The sequence below is a fragment of the Denticeps clupeoides genome, chromosome 5 (genome assembly GCF_900700375.1).
Source record: "Denticeps clupeoides chromosome 5, fDenClu1.1, whole genome shotgun sequence".
In the NCBI taxonomy this organism is placed as follows: domain Eukaryota; kingdom Metazoa; phylum Chordata; class Actinopteri; order Clupeiformes; family Denticipitidae; genus Denticeps; species Denticeps clupeoides.
This window is the reverse complement of record NC_041711.1, coordinates 6990837-7007831: the sequence shown is the minus strand read 5'-3', so window position 1 is coordinate 7007831 and position 16995 is coordinate 6990837. Positions and strand designations below refer to the sequence as shown.

Below are 16995 nucleotides of genomic sequence, written 5' to 3'. Positions count from 1 at the left end.
ACTATAACTATGAAAATTACAGTATGATGAAAATTACAGGCCTCTCACATCTTTTTAAGTGGGAGAACTTGCACAATTGGTGGCTGACTAAATACTTTTTTGCCCCACTGTATTTCATGCAGAGTGAAATCACACACATGATAGATCGTACATAACATCTTGTATATAAGCTCTGTTTTTACATTTTCAGTGAACTGTAGAATTCTGCAATATGTACGTATCACAATACAGGTCATGATAAAATTACATCATGATATATTGATATCATGATACGAATTGTATCATGAGATCCTTGCCAATACACACCCCTACACGCTTATAGTACATTTCTGTTTATATTTCATGGACCTTTTGTTCTCTTTTTTTTATTAATTAACATCTCACTTTGTCGTGCACTTGTGCCTCATGCTTTGGCTCTTCATCATCTGGATGAATGTTTAATATTGCCCCCTGCATCTCTAAGCAGCAATATGTGTGTGTGTATTAATATGAAGTGAGGAAATTAGATTATCCTTAATTAGATTAGAGAGCCTACACCTATGTGTGTGTGTGTGTGTGTGTGTGTGTGTGTGTGTGTGTATATATATATATATATATATGGGTATATATGCTGATATATATGTAGATTTATACCTGACTATAATATCTTTGCACAATGTAACCAAAACTCATATCAGGCATTGTTAATATCTGTAAAAATGACTGCATAAACAAATCTGTTATGAATTCAAGACATGCCACCTGAGGTGCTGTCCCCTGTACAGCACTGCTAAAACCATCAGGAGCTCACGACTCATTAGATACAACAAATAATCATTTGTTATAATGATTATTAATTTGTTTATAAAGGAAATCTTCATTTCACTATGGAGAATCACCTTCTGGCATGATCTGGTCCGGCAGGGGTTACTCTGGGTCCGGAGTTCTGACCGGAATTTCATGTTAGTCTTGTGTTATTATGTTTCCTGATTGTTATCACCTGTGTCTAAATGTATAAAACTGCCCTGTTTGTGTCTGTTTGTGGTTGGGTCATTGTTTGGTGATGTTTCCTCTGTTGTGTTTACTATGTACTGAATCCATCTTGTGACGTTGTGCATATGCGTCCTTCTTCCTCACCATGTTCCGCCATCGTGACACCTTCACTAGAGTGTCAGTGTCTGTCTCAAAGAGCAAAGTTGACTATGGAACAGTTGAAGCTCATTGGTCAGCAAGAGCTGTGGAGCTGTGATATGCAGAGCAGCCTCTCACTGATTAAATATAGATGGCCGTAAACTCCTAAACGCTGGCTGGAGTTTGATGTATTACAGCAGAATGCAGAATTCTTCTCACACAGGTGATCAGGAATGAGGAATAGAGGAGTGGAGTCATTACTTCCGACATTTATGATAAATTACATCTCCATCCTAAATAATAAATGTGTGGGGCATGTTCAATAATGTCACATTAAGTATCTCCTCTGGGTCTGGACATAAATAAATATGGACAAGAAATGTTTTTCTGGCCGTTTATATTGACGAGGAGGAACAATTATTTCAGAGTGATTTCCAAATTCCAAAAATTGCACTAATTTCTAAAACCCTGAACACATACCTCATTGACGTTTTAAATGCATAATTGTAAAAGGATGATTGACAGCTCTCATGCACAATACTTTCTCATTCTGTACAATTTACGTTCTGTCCAATGTACAAGCCACTTGCAATTTCAAATTGAGTACAAGTACACTCTAATTATAAAATATCCTTGTCCCTGTGAATGAAACACAGCCAAACTCCACTTTTGGTATTTTTTCAGCATAGAGTTGAAATAATATTAATCTGATACCATTTATCATTCATCTCAATATATTGTCATTTAGTCAACAATCATTGTGTGCAATCCAGTTTCATCGTGATGTGTAATTACAAGAAGCTAAATGGTATAGGAGGCTGCCATTTCACAATCAGCAGTCAGGCCAGGAAAAATGGGTCACATGGCCTCTGATGGATAAGCTCTCCATTGCATAGCCTTCTTATTCCAGAAGGTCACACATTACATCTGGTTTCTTATGTCACTCCAAGAATGACACACTGATCTCATGGTTATCTCCATGGTTCGGTTTTATATTCCTGACGTCATGATCACAGTACCCCAAGTCAGTCACAGCACCTTGAACTGTACGCTGTGGTAGTGACTGGGCAGATTCCTGTAGCCTTGTCTGGCTGCTCTCAGCTATCAGGCTAGAAAAAGACTTGTAGGAGAAAATAGGTGAGATGCCCCTCTGCACTGGCACATGCTTTAAACTCCCCAAAAGCATAAACTCCTCCATTTACATTTTCATGTATGGCATTTATCAGACGCCCTTATCCATACCATATTACAATCAGTAGTGACAGGGACAGTCCCCCTAGAGACTCAGGGTTAAGTGTCTTGGTCAGGGACACAATGGTAGTAAGTGGGGTTTGAACCTGGGACTTCTCATTCATATGCTAACCACTAGGCTACTACCACACCTCAACATCCTTCAAAAGACCAGCAACTTGTTTGAGACCTTTGTATCATATAGAAGGATCATTTCTATATGAGAGTAATAACTCTTCACAACATACATTTACAATGTTTCATTTTGAAAATACAGTATACTCTATACACTAATTGTGCTCCTAGCTTTACATAGATTCAGTTTGTTCAGGTCATTGATACATATATACTGGAAAAAAGATGCAGAGAGTAGATCCTCTACACCATTTGCAGTTCACAGGACACGTGGTTTTAAATAAGTGGTTGAAACCACAAGGAGACAACCAAGTGACTCTGGCGTTGGACTCAGCTGCATTAACTTTAATTTTGCAGATGGTTTTAATCACTGGAATTCAGCTCATGCTCTTGTTTTCACTGCTAGACCCCCTGAGATTGCAGAACAGAGTGCAGTCCATCATAAGATCACCCCCTACACACAGAGAGAGAGAAACCTTACACTTTACATATCCAGAGCGACTTACAATCAGTATTTACAAGGACAGTCCCCATAGATCAGCTAAGGGTTAAGTGTCTTGCTCAGGGACACAATGGTAGTATGTGAGATTTGAACCTGGGTCTTTTGGTTCATAGGTGAGTGTCTTACCTGCTATGCAACTACCACCCTTGTAGAAATGCAGCAACCAAGAAATGCAGCAGGCGTCTTTAACAGGGAGTACAGCAGTTGTGGTCCCGTGGGCGCAGAGCACATTGCTCGTCCCAATATGGACCTTAAACACATTAATTAGCATAGATACATCTGTCGGGGGGCATTCCCCCAATACTTCAAACAATTGATTTGTCTCAGACAGTGGCAGAGCTGTGGGGTGACTGGTGGTGGCTGTGACCACCTCACGCTTAATCCTGGCCACCCTATCGGCCACCCCAAGCACCCATCCCATTGTGACGGCACTTCCGGCACTTCAGGACACGTGAAATTCCCCCAGAAATGTTCAGAATGAGTTAAAAAAAAAGTTTTAAAATCAACGTTTTTAGCAAGACTGTGTACAAAGATAAATCTGAGTTGCTTATACATACAAAGATAAATCTGAGTTGCAGATGTTGGTCTGACTTCCGGATGTACAAAATATATACACACACACACACACACACACACTCTCTCTCTATATATATATATAGTCTTTATTAGCTCTTTAACCAAATGTAATGATAATTTGCAAGTTTTTGTTGTATGCTTTTGTGATACTTTAGGTTTTTTTTAGGTTTTTACACAACTGTAATACACAAGTATTACAGTTTTTCTCCATTGGTTTGGCTCATTTCTTGAAACAGAAATTACATTCTCAAAACTCTAAGATCATTTGGCAAAACACTCTTACAGTTTAGTACAACACTATAGCTCACCTGCAAAAGCTCATATCTCTTCCAAAACTGTTCACTCATGTGTCAAATTTACATTTCTTTCTAATCTGAATAGTCAGTGCCCCCAAAATGCATCGTCTTTTTGGCATTGTGTGAGTACTGCCATACAAAATGTTTAGATGTTTTGTCACTATGGCAGAGGACCAACAATATACAACAGAAAAGAGTAGCCTCCAAGGTTTGACATCACAGATTGCACTCACACTACCAAGGAAATTCTAACAATTTTTTATTCACACGCAAAGAAAGTTTCATACATATATAAAAAGAAAATGTACATTACAGTAATAAATTGTATAAACACAAAATAAAAAAAAACAAGGACTTATTCTGTACTCATTCTCCCACTCTTGTCCACTGTCTTCACCCTCCTGGTTATTTACACACTGTTGTCCGTCTGGCCACAGATTCTCGTCCACATCACAGCAGATACTTTCTCTTGCGATGCAACGAGGGAAGAAACGGCGTGCATGCCGCAACCATCCCCTGCATTGATCTCCTGTAATGCAGTCATACACTGCGTCCATAGCATGGAGCAGGGTCGGCTGATCCTGAGCATGATGCTCATTCCATTGTTTACAGTAATTTGTTCAATATATTTCTTGTCATATTTATTATCAAAACATTCCACTAGTCCTCTTTACCTGCTAGTATAGACCTACCTCTGTAGGCAGATGCAAACAAAATCTCTACAGTAAGTTATTCATTTTTTGCCTCATGCACAGTGCCTTGTCCTATACAATTTCATTCGGGACAGCACAGTGTCCTCCTCCTCCTCCTCCTCCTCCTTCAGCACTTCTCCTTGTCCGTTTGCTTGACCTTGTCTATCCATGTTCAGAGATCGGACTGGCGCAGGTCAAGCTCTATATATCTGTGTTTGGCAGCACACGATCATGGAAAACACCTGTGTGTGACACTCTCCCTTCGTTTGTGTAGTTTTACCTGACTGTCAATGACTGTCATCAATTTATCAAATATTCAAAGAAATTCATATATGGTATTCATGGTATTATGTTCTTGATCAATTTTGACAATTGAACAGACAGTTGTGCATGCGAGTACTCATACAATGAAATCATGCTGACATGTTTTGGAGAGAATGATCATTAGACTGAGAATCAACTAATCAATTTAGATATACAAGATCTATTCTATTTGGAAAATGTGCTACATGTGGGCTAACTGTATAACTGAAGGCTATTTGTACTTAATCATTTGCCAAGATGCACTGAGACAATTGAGACATGTACTGAGGCATTTGCTATTTGATAAAATGAATGAGAAATGCCATTCTGTTGTGAACATTTGCCAAGAGGTTTGGAGGTTTGTCCATGTCATTTTGAGAATGTAATTTATGTTTCAAGAAACCAATGGAGAAAAACTGTAATAAAAATTTTTGGGGCAATAACAAACATCATGCTCTGTATTGGGAGTCCAATTCAAATCTTCCACCACGTCATCAATCTTTATAAGGCCCTCTATCACTCAAATTGCCATCAAGTGAACTTCCATTACACCATTTATAAATTTGCCATCGCATATTTTTTTATTAATTCTGAGTCTAATCATTTGTTTTAAATAATCGATTTCAATCTATAAATTGTGTCATTAAATAATCAAAACACTGTATTGTGGACTATGGAAGTCCAATCCAGATAATCTCCTTTACTAAATCTCCCTTTATATCGGCTGTGTGTAGGAATTGTTGGTGAAAGACAAGCATCAGATAGTTTATAAAAATATTATTTTTTATAATATTTCATGGTAATGCAATGTTTCCCAGAAATGCCAGAAATGCATGTATCAAAAAAATATGCACAATATTAAAAGGTTAAAATTGTGTGTTCTTGTGAATCAGATTTTTTGCTCTTTAATAATCGCATGCTTTCTAACTGTTATCTTCTTAATTGAGCTTACTAACAACCCAGCTGCAATAGGCTATGATATCCCAAACTACCCATACTATTGTCTTGTTTTTTTCTCAGTTAGAGGGACTGTTTGGCCTTGGGGAAGTCTTAGGCCTGTGTGAAAGGATCAGAACATGCTCAGGCCACGAAGGCCTCAGGGGTCAACAGAATACACTTAAAAAATCAAAGGCTCACCCTCACGATTTTCTGGTTCTTGGAAATCATCGATACATGTTCCACATGTGCAGAAGGCAGATCTCTTGTTTTTGGCATCTTTAGCAGCTTTCTGAGGAAGCTGTATTCCTTGAAGCAATGAGGTCCGACCTGTCCTTTTCTGTCTTTCATGTATAAAATATACATAATTTAATATATAACTGTATTCAGCCCCCTTTAACTTTTCCACATTTTGTCACATTACATTTTGTCACAAATCCATGAATGTATTTTTTTGGAATTCCACATGAAAGACCAATACAAAGTGGTGTATACATGATTCCAAACATTTTTTACAAATAAATAACTGAAAAGTGGGGTGTGCATTCAGCCCCCTTTGGTCTGAGTGCAGTCAGTTGCCCGTAGACTAGGGGTGTGCTCAAAATATCGATTCTTAGATATAATAAAAAAAGATACAGTATCGATATTCTAGCCCTTAGTATCGATACTCCGGCCAGCCATTAGGGGGCGCAGTGGCGCCCGCGAGTTTAAAAAAACTCATGGAAAATGTTGTCCCTAAAGGCAGATGTTTGGACACATTTTGGTTTTAAAGCAAAGGAAGGAAACCAAGGGATCGATAAAACAAATGCAACCTGCAAGCATTGCCAGGCTTCTATACGCTACACCGGTAATACAACTAACCTGCGCGCCCACCTGCAAAGACACCATGCGGACAAGCTAGCTTCGCCGCAGCCCGAAAAAACACGGGACCCCACGCAAACTACTTTGGACAACGCAACATCCAAGCTTCCATCTAACTCAGTCCGTGCACAGAAGATTACGGAGTCTGTGGTGCATTATATTTGCAAAGGTTTATGTCCCTACAGTGTTGTCGAGAACACAGGCTTTCGCTTTATGAGCAACACGTTAGATCCCCGTTACGTGATCCCTACCCGCAGCTACATGACCGACAAAGCAGTACCGAGAATATATGACAAAGTCAAAGACAATGTTAAGTCAGCCCTGAGTTCTGCCCCACGAGTGGCACTGATTTGTGACAGGTGTACATCGCGAGCCACGGAAGCTTTTGTTACAATCGTCGCAGCGGAGCTTGCTGGTATGTTCCATTTCAGGTGCTTTGTTCACACTTTAAACCTGGCCTCGCAGCGTGCACTGAAGCTTCCTGCTGTCGCTCATTTATTGGGACGTGTTAGGCGGATATCCACCTTTTTTAAGCGCAGTACCACAGCCAGCCACGTACTTCGACAGAAGCAGAAGTTGCTCGAGTTGCCTGAACATAAACTGATCACCGATGTCGTGACGCGCTGGAATAGCGCGCATGATATGCTTTCTTGAGTAGCAACCCGCTGTCTCCGCTGCTCTTCTGTCTAACGAGCTTAGGTTGTGCCAAATGTTAAAGCAAGATATAGCATTTAAGTGATTTCATAGTGAAATATGTTATGGCAGTACATGGTGTCACAAAAAAGAATTATAAGAAGATTTAATGAGAAATTACGAATAAGAAGAAGAAGATTTTGTGCTTGTGTGAGCTCAGACTGTACCCTTGGAAAGTTAAATGTTGACTTGTGGTAATTTCCAGATTAATACAATTTGTGTACAATTAATCAGAGCACTTAAAGTTGCAAATATTTAAGCAAAATGCACTTTGTTATAATGCACTTTTGTCTTCAATAAATTGAGTTCTGTTTGTTGAGTAAATGTGTTCAGCATTAACTAATTGGCTCTGGCCCATGTATTTTTATTGAATCGTATCGAATCGTGTCACATTGTATCAAATCATATCGAGACAGCTCTGTATCGAGGTACGTATCGAATCGTGACCTGTGTATCGAGGTATGTATCGTATCGCCAGGTTCTCCAAGGTATACAGCCCTACCGTAGACATTGCCTCATGAGTGCTAATGACTAAATAGAGTGCACCTGTGGGTAATATAATGTCATGACAAATACAGCTGCTCTGTGATGGCCTCAGAGGAGAATATTGGAAGCAATAACACAATATAAACAGATTTCCCAAGTCTTGAACATCCCACAGAGCACTGTTCAAGCGATCATTCAGAAATGGCAGCATTTCTGATCAGCGCTGTCCTTGGTGGTGGACGGCCTTGTCTTTTGTAGGTTTACAGTTGTGCCATACTCCTGCCATTTCTGAATGATCGCTTGGGAAATCTGTTTGTAGCCTAAGCCTGCTTTAAATTTCTCAATGACTTTATCCCTGACCTGTCTGGCGTGTTCTTTGGACTTCATTGTGTTGTTGCTTTCAAGATTTCTGTTTGGCAGAAAACTAACACCGCACATTACTCTGGACACACCATCCCCACACTCAAATATGGTAGTGGCAGCATCATGCTCTGGGGGTGCTTCTCTTCAGCAGTAACAGTGAAGCTGGTCAGAGTTGATGGGTGGATGGATGGAGCTAAATACAGGGCAATCTTGGAAGAAAAGCTCCTGTAAGTTGCTTTGGATAAAAGCGTCTGCAAAATAAAGTAAAATAAACAAAACCTCCTAGAGTCTGCAAAAGACTTGAGACTGGAGCGGAGGTTCACCTTCCAGCAGGACAATGACCCTAAACATAAAGCCAGGGCAACAATGGAATGGTTTAAATCAAAACATATCCATGTGTTAGAATGGCCCAGACAAAGTCCAGATCTAAATCCAATCGAGAATCTGTGGCTCTAAAAACTGCTGTTCACAAACACTGACTGGAGTTGTTTTGCAAAGAAGAATGGGCAAGAATTTCAGTCTCTAGATGTGCAAAGCTGGTAGAGACATACCATAAAAGACTGGCAGCTGTAATCGCAGAAAAAGGTGGTTCTACAAAGTATTAACTCAGGGTGCTGAATAATTACTCACACCCCACTTTTCAGTTATTTATTTGTAAAAAATGTTTGGAATCATGTATGATTTTCATTCCACTTCTCAAGTATACACCACTTTGTATTGGTCTTTCACATGGAATTCCAATAAAATAGATTCATGTTTGTGGCTGTAATGTGACAAAAAGTTCAAGGGGGCCAAATACTTTTGCAACCCACTGTAATCCTTCTTAGTAATTGTAATCATATCATTAAATATTTGAATGTTTTAGGTACAGCTGTTAGGAAACCACAACATATCTCACCAATAAGAAACGGCTGTGGTGTTGATGGAAACTAACATTTACATTTATAGCATTTATCAGACACCCTTATTCAGAGTGATTTACAATCAGTAGTTTCTGGGACAGTCCCCCTGGAGCACCTTAGGGTTAAGTGTCTTGCTCAGGGACACAATGGTACTAAGTGGGATTTGAACCATGGTCTTCTGGTTCATAGGTGAGTGTGTTACCCACTAGGCTACTACCACCACCCTAACATCAAGTTTCTCTGGTCCTGAAAACACAAAGCTCTCATTGAGCAGTTGTTTGATGTGACAATACATATGGACAATGGACACAACAAAATGTGTTCTCCGCATTTAATCATCACCCTTAGTGAGCAGTGGGCAGCCATGACAGGCGCCCGGGGAGCAGTGTGTGTGGACTGTACTTTGCTCACTGGCACCTCAGTGGCACCCCCTGGTGGATCGGGATTCAAACCTTTTGATTAAAAGGCCAGATACTCTGCCAGGTTAACAAACTCTACTTGCCCTGCTCCTTTGCAACCAGTCCCAATGCCTGATAAGCCACAGTCGAAACTTAACAGTGTAATGAGGCATCAGAATAAAATACAGCATTACACTGATGATAAACCGGGCATACGCATGCCTTCTTTCGACCAGGAGAGAGTCAGGATAATGAACCCTCATCATGTTACTAAAGCTCATTCCTAAAGCAGATTTACTTCCCCTACAACGGTGTGGAAGAGAATAGGTCCTTAATGACTAATGGGAAAACTTGGAATGCCTCTCATCTTGCTCAGACTTCTCCTGTGGCTGGACAAGATTGTGACACATCTGGGCTGATACACAAACAGGTGTTGTATCATGTGTTAAACACAAGCACACGTGGCAGAAAGACTATGTCTTGCCATAGTTGACAACAGAAAGTTGAGATGACTGCAGTATTTTGATTATTACAGCTAAGACTGTATACACAGTGAAATACAAAGTTTACTTGTTATGGACTGGTTATGGTTATGGACCAAAGCAATTTATTTATTTAAAATGATGTCGCGGTTCCATGTTAATGTACCTTATGTAAAAATTACCTTATTGCAGATGGAGTTACCTATTAAGTTTTTTTCTTAGTAGCATTCACTTATATAGAGAATATATTATTTTACAGAGAGAGGAAATGTTGTGTTCACTGATTATGTTATTACAACCGGAGGACACTAGGTGGCAATGTCGGTTAAAGGAGGAACTAGAGATAGCATCGAAAAGACGAGTGAAAAAAGAGGATAGTGAATGTAGAAGGGACCAATTTTCTGTTGCTGAGCTATTGTAGCATTTTGTTGTATTCCCTGGCCTGGTTGTTCAGGTGTCAACACAACGCATATATAGATAAATTTGATGTTGACTCATAGATCTTGCCAAGACCAACATTTTGACACATGGCATATGCCTCGGCCTGAGTTACGGATAATGCACACTGTTGAAAAATTTTGTTCGCAACATAATGTGGGTCATACTGGAGTACGCACACCTGCAAGCTATATATCAAAGTGTAGTACTTAATGGTGTGAGGTGTGACATTACTTTTATAACCATCCGAGTGGGTGTGACTGAGCTATTAATGCTCAAACAGGGTCCAATTCCCATAACTTTACATTTACATTTGCAGCATTTATCAGACGCCCTTATCAAGAGCAACTTACAATCAGTACTTACAGGGACAGTCCCCACTGGAGCAACTCAGTGTCTTGCTCAGGGACACAATGGTAACAAGTGGGATTTGAACCCGAGTCTTCTGGTTCATAGGCAAGTATGTTACCCACTAGGCTACTACCACCCATGGAGTTTAGCATTTTTAAACCCCCTGCTCGCAGATGCTTTGACCAAAATGGCCAAAATTGGATCTCACCTCCGGTAAACCTGCTAAATTTTGCACAATGGGACAGAAAACACACAGTGAACAACAGTTTTGGGTTTTTCAAACCCATGCTCATTTTTCCAGTTGTTTTGCATCCATGCCCCTTTTTCAGCATTTGCTTCATTAAACTTGGATGAACCCTCTCAACGACTTACATAATAATTAACAACACTGTCACACAACACAATCACAAACCAGCCGCAAACAGGCTTTGTTGCTAATAGAGAGGCTGTAGAACCAGGTGGTGCAACTAAAATGGCTGCAGGACCAGGCATTCCGAAAAAATTGGCCGAAGGACCAGATGTTCTTTATAAAGTGGCCAATAGCACAGGTGTCCTAATATCATTTGATTCTCTATCTGCCACTATATAATCTCCATCTATCCTCTGTCCATCACGGAAACACAAGGCAAGGAAAGACAAGTAAGTGAATCTCTCCAACAAGGTTATATCATTGGCTGAGGCCCTGCATCTATAACCGCAACCCTCAGCATAAAGAACCGACACCCGCTGCCTGTCATTCTGACAACCATAAAGCAGCAAATGCACCTGTTTATAATTAAGATTAAGAACCTACATCTGCCACCACAACATCCCTTCCTCCCTTGTCCTCATGAGTTTGGATGAGGACATCGAGAAGGAGACCACGAAGGAGCCTGTGCCCTGTTGTAAGACCTATGTCTCCACAGATCTCTGCACACAGCCCCCGAGAAGCACCTGCCGGAAAACTCCAACCATCCCAGAACATCCCTGGTCACACATTGCTATAGATTTTAATCAATAATTTATCGAAATCCAATGGCCAATACTACTGATTCTCAAATATGTGCTGCTACCTCCCTTTGCCTGCTACAGTAAAGTGTGTACACAGCAGCACAGCACATGATGCACACAGTGAAATTTGTCCTCTGCATTTAACCCATCACCCTGAGTGAGCAGTGGGTAGCCATGGGGAGCAGTGTGTGGGGGCGTTGCTTGCTCAGTGGGACCTTGGCGGCTCGGGATTCGAACCAGCAACCTTCTGATTACGAGGCCGCTTTCTTAACTGCTAGGCCACCACTGCTATGGCAGCACGCATTCTGAGTACCATGACTTTACAAATCCAACAGTGAGATCTTAAGAGATCCACAGCCTATGACTCTTTGATGGGGTGCCACAGGTCCCCAGCAAGCTCATAAAATACAGCTGGATCTCCTGATCCACTCTCTGGGCTGTTGGAAAGAATTGTTGTTGTTCTCCTGTTTAAAGGATATAGTCCTCCAGGAGAAGGATTAGAGCGAATATGCCAGAAGAATAGGCAAAACACATACACAGAAACAACAAATTTGAATGTCCATCCATTCTCTATTTAAAACCAGTATGATGGTTACATTACAGGTCAGACTGGAACATATTACCCAACTCAATGTTATGGTTGAGCTGAGTTTTTGTATATTTCAGCATGTCAGTGGCACCTTGATGGTGCGGGACTCGATCCGGCAACCTTCTGATTACAGGTCTGATTACTTACAACTAGGCCACCATTTCCTATGAAAACAACTTCCCTGTTTTTATGTTTTGGACAATTAGAATGTCAGAATATGCAGACATGACCAGGACTGTGTTGTTATCTTTGTTTTTTATATTTTGTGTATTTGCAGGACCTGGGTGGCCTCAGCCCTCCCCAGAGGAACTGGAAGGGAATTGCCATAGCCCTGCTGGTCATTCTAGTCGTTTGCTCCCTTATTACAATGTCAGTCATCATCCTTACCCCTGGTAAGAATCCATCTGGAAAGCAGAGAAACCTTGTCTGTCAACATTCTTTTACGAATTTGGTATTGCTTGGTGCACCAAAACACATTTTTGAATCGATGAAAATTCCTGACCATCTACAAAATGTACAAGGATTTGCCATGAGATCAAGACCGACTGATCCCACTGACCACCTCATCCTGGCTGTAATAGTATTCCTTCCAGAAGGATAATGGACCAGGCAACAATCAAAATTCACCTCCAAATTCCCTATATTTTAACTTTATCAATCAGAGAGAGAGAATCTGATTATCTTTTCTAATATTATGATCTGCTTTCTAAAACAAGCATTGATACAGCAGATACTATCTAGAATTTGTATTTTACATTTGCAGCATTTATCAGACACCCTTATTCAGAAGGACTTACAATCAGTAATTACAGGGACAGTCTCCATGGAGACACTCAGTGTCTTGTTCAGGGACACAATTGTAGTAAGTGGGGTTTGAACTTGTGACTTTGTGGCCTTCTGGTTCATAGGCAGGTGTATTACCCATTAGACTACACCCATCAAAGCTGTACATATCAACATGTTCATTAATGGAGGAATAGCATTTTGATGGTTAATTCATGTGTTTTGTGGCTGACAGCCGATGGAGGAGGAGGCAGTAACTCCAGGCTGACAGTGGGGGATCTCTTCAGATCGGAGTTCCATGTCCATGATGCCGAGGTTAGGTGGATCAGTGGTAAGTTCTGAAACACATTTTACACATTCAACATAAAAAAGCTTAGAAAAGACTGGGAATAAGGAATTTTATGGTTAATTCAGCAGTGAGAGGATTTAATATTTATAGGCCAGCATAAAATCGTCAAAGTAAACCCTTGGTAACTAACCCTATAAAATGGAAAAAACATGTCAGTGAAGTGTAACAGGAGCTGGCAAAGCTTCAAAATAAAACTAATGTGAGGAAGGCGTAGAAGGGTATTAACACCATTATAGGCAGGGAAGAGAAAGAAGACAAGATTCAGTCTCCAAATCTCCCCACATCTTCAGAGAAGCTCTATGCCAGGTTCAGCAGGGCTCATCCTGTCAGACTGGGCCAAATGGCTTTGGTGCCAAATAGTGTAAAAGAGTGAAATATTTCCCAAGCCTCATATAAGAACACAGCTTCTTTAGCTTTTCAGCTGACCTTTACTATCACACAGAAGAAAGATATAAACAATCTCCTCCACCAGTGTTTTCAGCCAACATAGTAGTCGTGGCCCCAGATCAGGCAAATGCCAGTCTATAGGTAAGGTTCCAAGGGAGCAAAAGACCAGGGCCATAATATAATGATTTAAATCTAACTTTTATTTTAAGATTGTCTAAAATATAAACTATGATTCAGGTAATCATGTTTGAGCTTTATTAGTTCCGGTGAAGATCTCATCTTGAAAACCACCCATGTCTCCTCTGTCATTTGGAAGTGGTTAGGGTCCCAAATCTTCGTAACTGTGTAATTGATTGGCTAGCATTTGAGGAGCAGAGTGGCAACCAATCGTTGATTCACAGCCATCTTAACTCTGTGCCCACTTACACAGAGGAAAAAGATGTTAAAAATAATTCAGTGCAGGCTCTGAGGAAGCCACTCTTTAGGGGGCAAATTCCTGGACGTAATTTCTTTCATGTCTGTATGCTTATGTCTGTATTAGTGTGGTTCTAAAAACAACAACATTTATTTCTTATACAGGGAGTGCAGAATTATTAGGCAAGTTGTATTTTTGAGGAATAATTTTATTATTGAACAACAACCATGTTCTCAATGAACCAAAAAAACTCATTAATATCAAAGCTGAATGTTTTTGGAAGTAGGTTTTAGATTGTTTTTATTTTTTTCTATTTTAGGGGGATATCTGTGTGTGCAGGTGACTATTACTGTGCATAATTATTAGGCAACTTAACAAAAAACAAATATATACCCATTTCAATTATTTATTTTTACCATCTCCACATTCACAAATATACATTTCTGACATTCAAAAACAAAACAAAAACAAATCAGCGACCAATATAGCCACCTTTCTTTGCAAGGACACACAAAAGCCTGCCATCCATGGATTCTGTCAGTGTTTTGATCTGTTCACCATCAACATTGCATGCAGCAGCAACCACAGCCTCCCAGACACTGTTCAGAGAGGTGTACTGTTTTCCCTTCTTATAAATCTCACATTTGATGATGGACCACAGGTTCTCAATGGGGTTCAGATCAGGTGAACAAGGAGGCCATGTCATTAGTTTTTCTTCTTTTATACCCTTTCTTGACAGCCACGCTGTGGAGTACTTGGACGCGTGTGATGGAGCATTGTCCTGCATGAAAATCATGTTTTTCTTGAAGGATGCAGACTTCTTCCTGTACCACTGCTTGAAGAAGGTGTCTTCCAGAAACTGGCAGTAGGACTGGGAGCTGAGCTTGACTCCATCCTCAACCCGAAAAGGCCCCACAAGCTCATATTTGATGATACCAGCCCAAACCAGTACTCCACCTCCACCTTGCTGGCGTCTGAGTCGGACTGGAGCTCTCTGCCCTTTACCAATCCAGCCACGGGCCCATCCATCTGGCCCATCAAGACTCACTCTCATTTCATCAGTCCATAAAACCTTAGAGAAATCAGTCTTGAGATATTTCTTGGCCTAGTCTTGATGTTTCAGCTTGTGTGTCTTGTTCAGTGGTGGTCGTCTTTCAGCCTTTCTTACCTTGGCCATGTCTCTGAGTATTGCACACCTTGTGCTTTTGGGCACTCCAGTGATGTTGCAGCTCTGAAATATGGCCAAACTGGTGGCAAGTGGCATCTTGGCAGCTGCACGCTTGACTTTTCTCAGTTCATGGGCAGTTATTTTGCGCCTTGGTTTTTCCACATGCTTCTTGCGACCATGTTGACTATTTTGAATGAAATGCTCGATTGTTTGATGATCACGCTTCAGAAGCTTTGCAATTTTGAGAGTGCTGCATCCCTCTGCAAGATATCTCACTGTTTTTGACTTTTCTGAGCCTGTCAAGTCCTTCTTTTGACCCATTTTGCCAAAGGAAAGGAAGTTGCCTAATAATTATGCACACCTGATATAGGGTGTTGATGTCATTAGACCACACCCCTTCTCATTACAGAGATGCACATCACCTAATATGCTTAATTGGTAGTAGGCTTTCGAGCCTATACAGCTTGGAGTAAGACAACATGCATGAAGAGGATGATGTGGACAAAATACTAATTTGCCTAATAATTCTGCACTCCCTGTACAGCCCAAAATCACATACAGTATGTCTCAATGGGCTTTGACAAGCCCTACAGTTGACAGCCCCCACACTTGACCCTTCTGCACACAAGGAAAAACTCCACACAAAAAAACTCTAGGAGAGAGAAAAAAAGAAAGTAAGAAACCTTGGGAAGGAGTGATACAGAGAGGGACCCCCTTCCAGGGTAGAGTGAGCCTAAAAATGGTGTCAGTGCAGGGTTGGTGATGATTTGTACAATAGGAAAGAAAGAACGAAAACATAATAAGTCCTACAGTTGTAGGGTTGGAGAAGTCCAGGATGTAGTCCAGTGTCATGGTCTAGATTACGTGTCCATAATGATGCTACTGGTCCACTTGAAGATCCCTGAAGCTGTAGTTGTTATGGTGGTGGTGGCTGTGGTGACCCTCTTGTTTCATGCTATGTCCTCGTTTAGCAGTTGTCAGGAACCAGGATTTTTCTGGTGGTCTCTTCACTGGAGTCTGCCAGTAGTCTGGGCGCTTGATTCCGTGTCTCGGAGAGAACAAACAGAAGCAGTGGCAGACGGTGGCACTGTACGACCGATACTGAAATATGTGGTAACAGTAGTATATTGGTGCTACAGTGGCCCGGTACCCTAACTAGGACAGCCTAACTAGGGTGAATTTAACTCTGTCTGTGTCTAACAGGCATTTTGTTTTTTTTTAACAAAAAGCCAGGGAAAACAGATGAGACTGTGTCTGAGTCCCGGAATTGCGGAGCTCTATAGGAGAAGGATCTGCTCCCAGCTGTGACCTTCTGTACTTTGGGTACCAGTAGTGACCCTGCACCCATTGATCACAGGGGGCGTGGCGGGTCGTAAATAACTAAGAGTTCACTCAGGTATTGCGGGGCGAGATCATTTAGAGCTTTATAGGTCAAAAGTAGGATTTTGTAGTCAAAACTAAATTTGAAGGGTAACCAGTGCAGTGATTGTAAGACTGGGGTGATGTGGTCAAATTTCCTAGTTCTAGTTAGAACTCTGGCTGCAGCATTCTGTACTAGCT

At 40.9% G+C, this 16995-nt stretch overlaps 1 protein-coding gene across 2 annotated transcripts in view; it reads left to right on the top strand.

Annotated features, from left to right (window-relative positions):
- LOC114790508 (inactive dipeptidyl peptidase 10-like) overlaps window positions 1-16995 on the top strand; it is a 71427-nt gene that overhangs the window by 23003 nt on the left and 31429 nt on the right. For both annotated transcript variants that reach the window (XM_028980638.1, XM_028980639.1), the window contains exons 2-3: window positions 12611-12725; window positions 13352-13447. In XM_028980638.1, the coding sequence (XP_028836471.1) occupies window positions 12611-12725; window positions 13352-13447 (211 nt within the window). The remainder of the gene's footprint in view (window positions 1-12610; window positions 12726-13351; window positions 13448-16995) is intronic.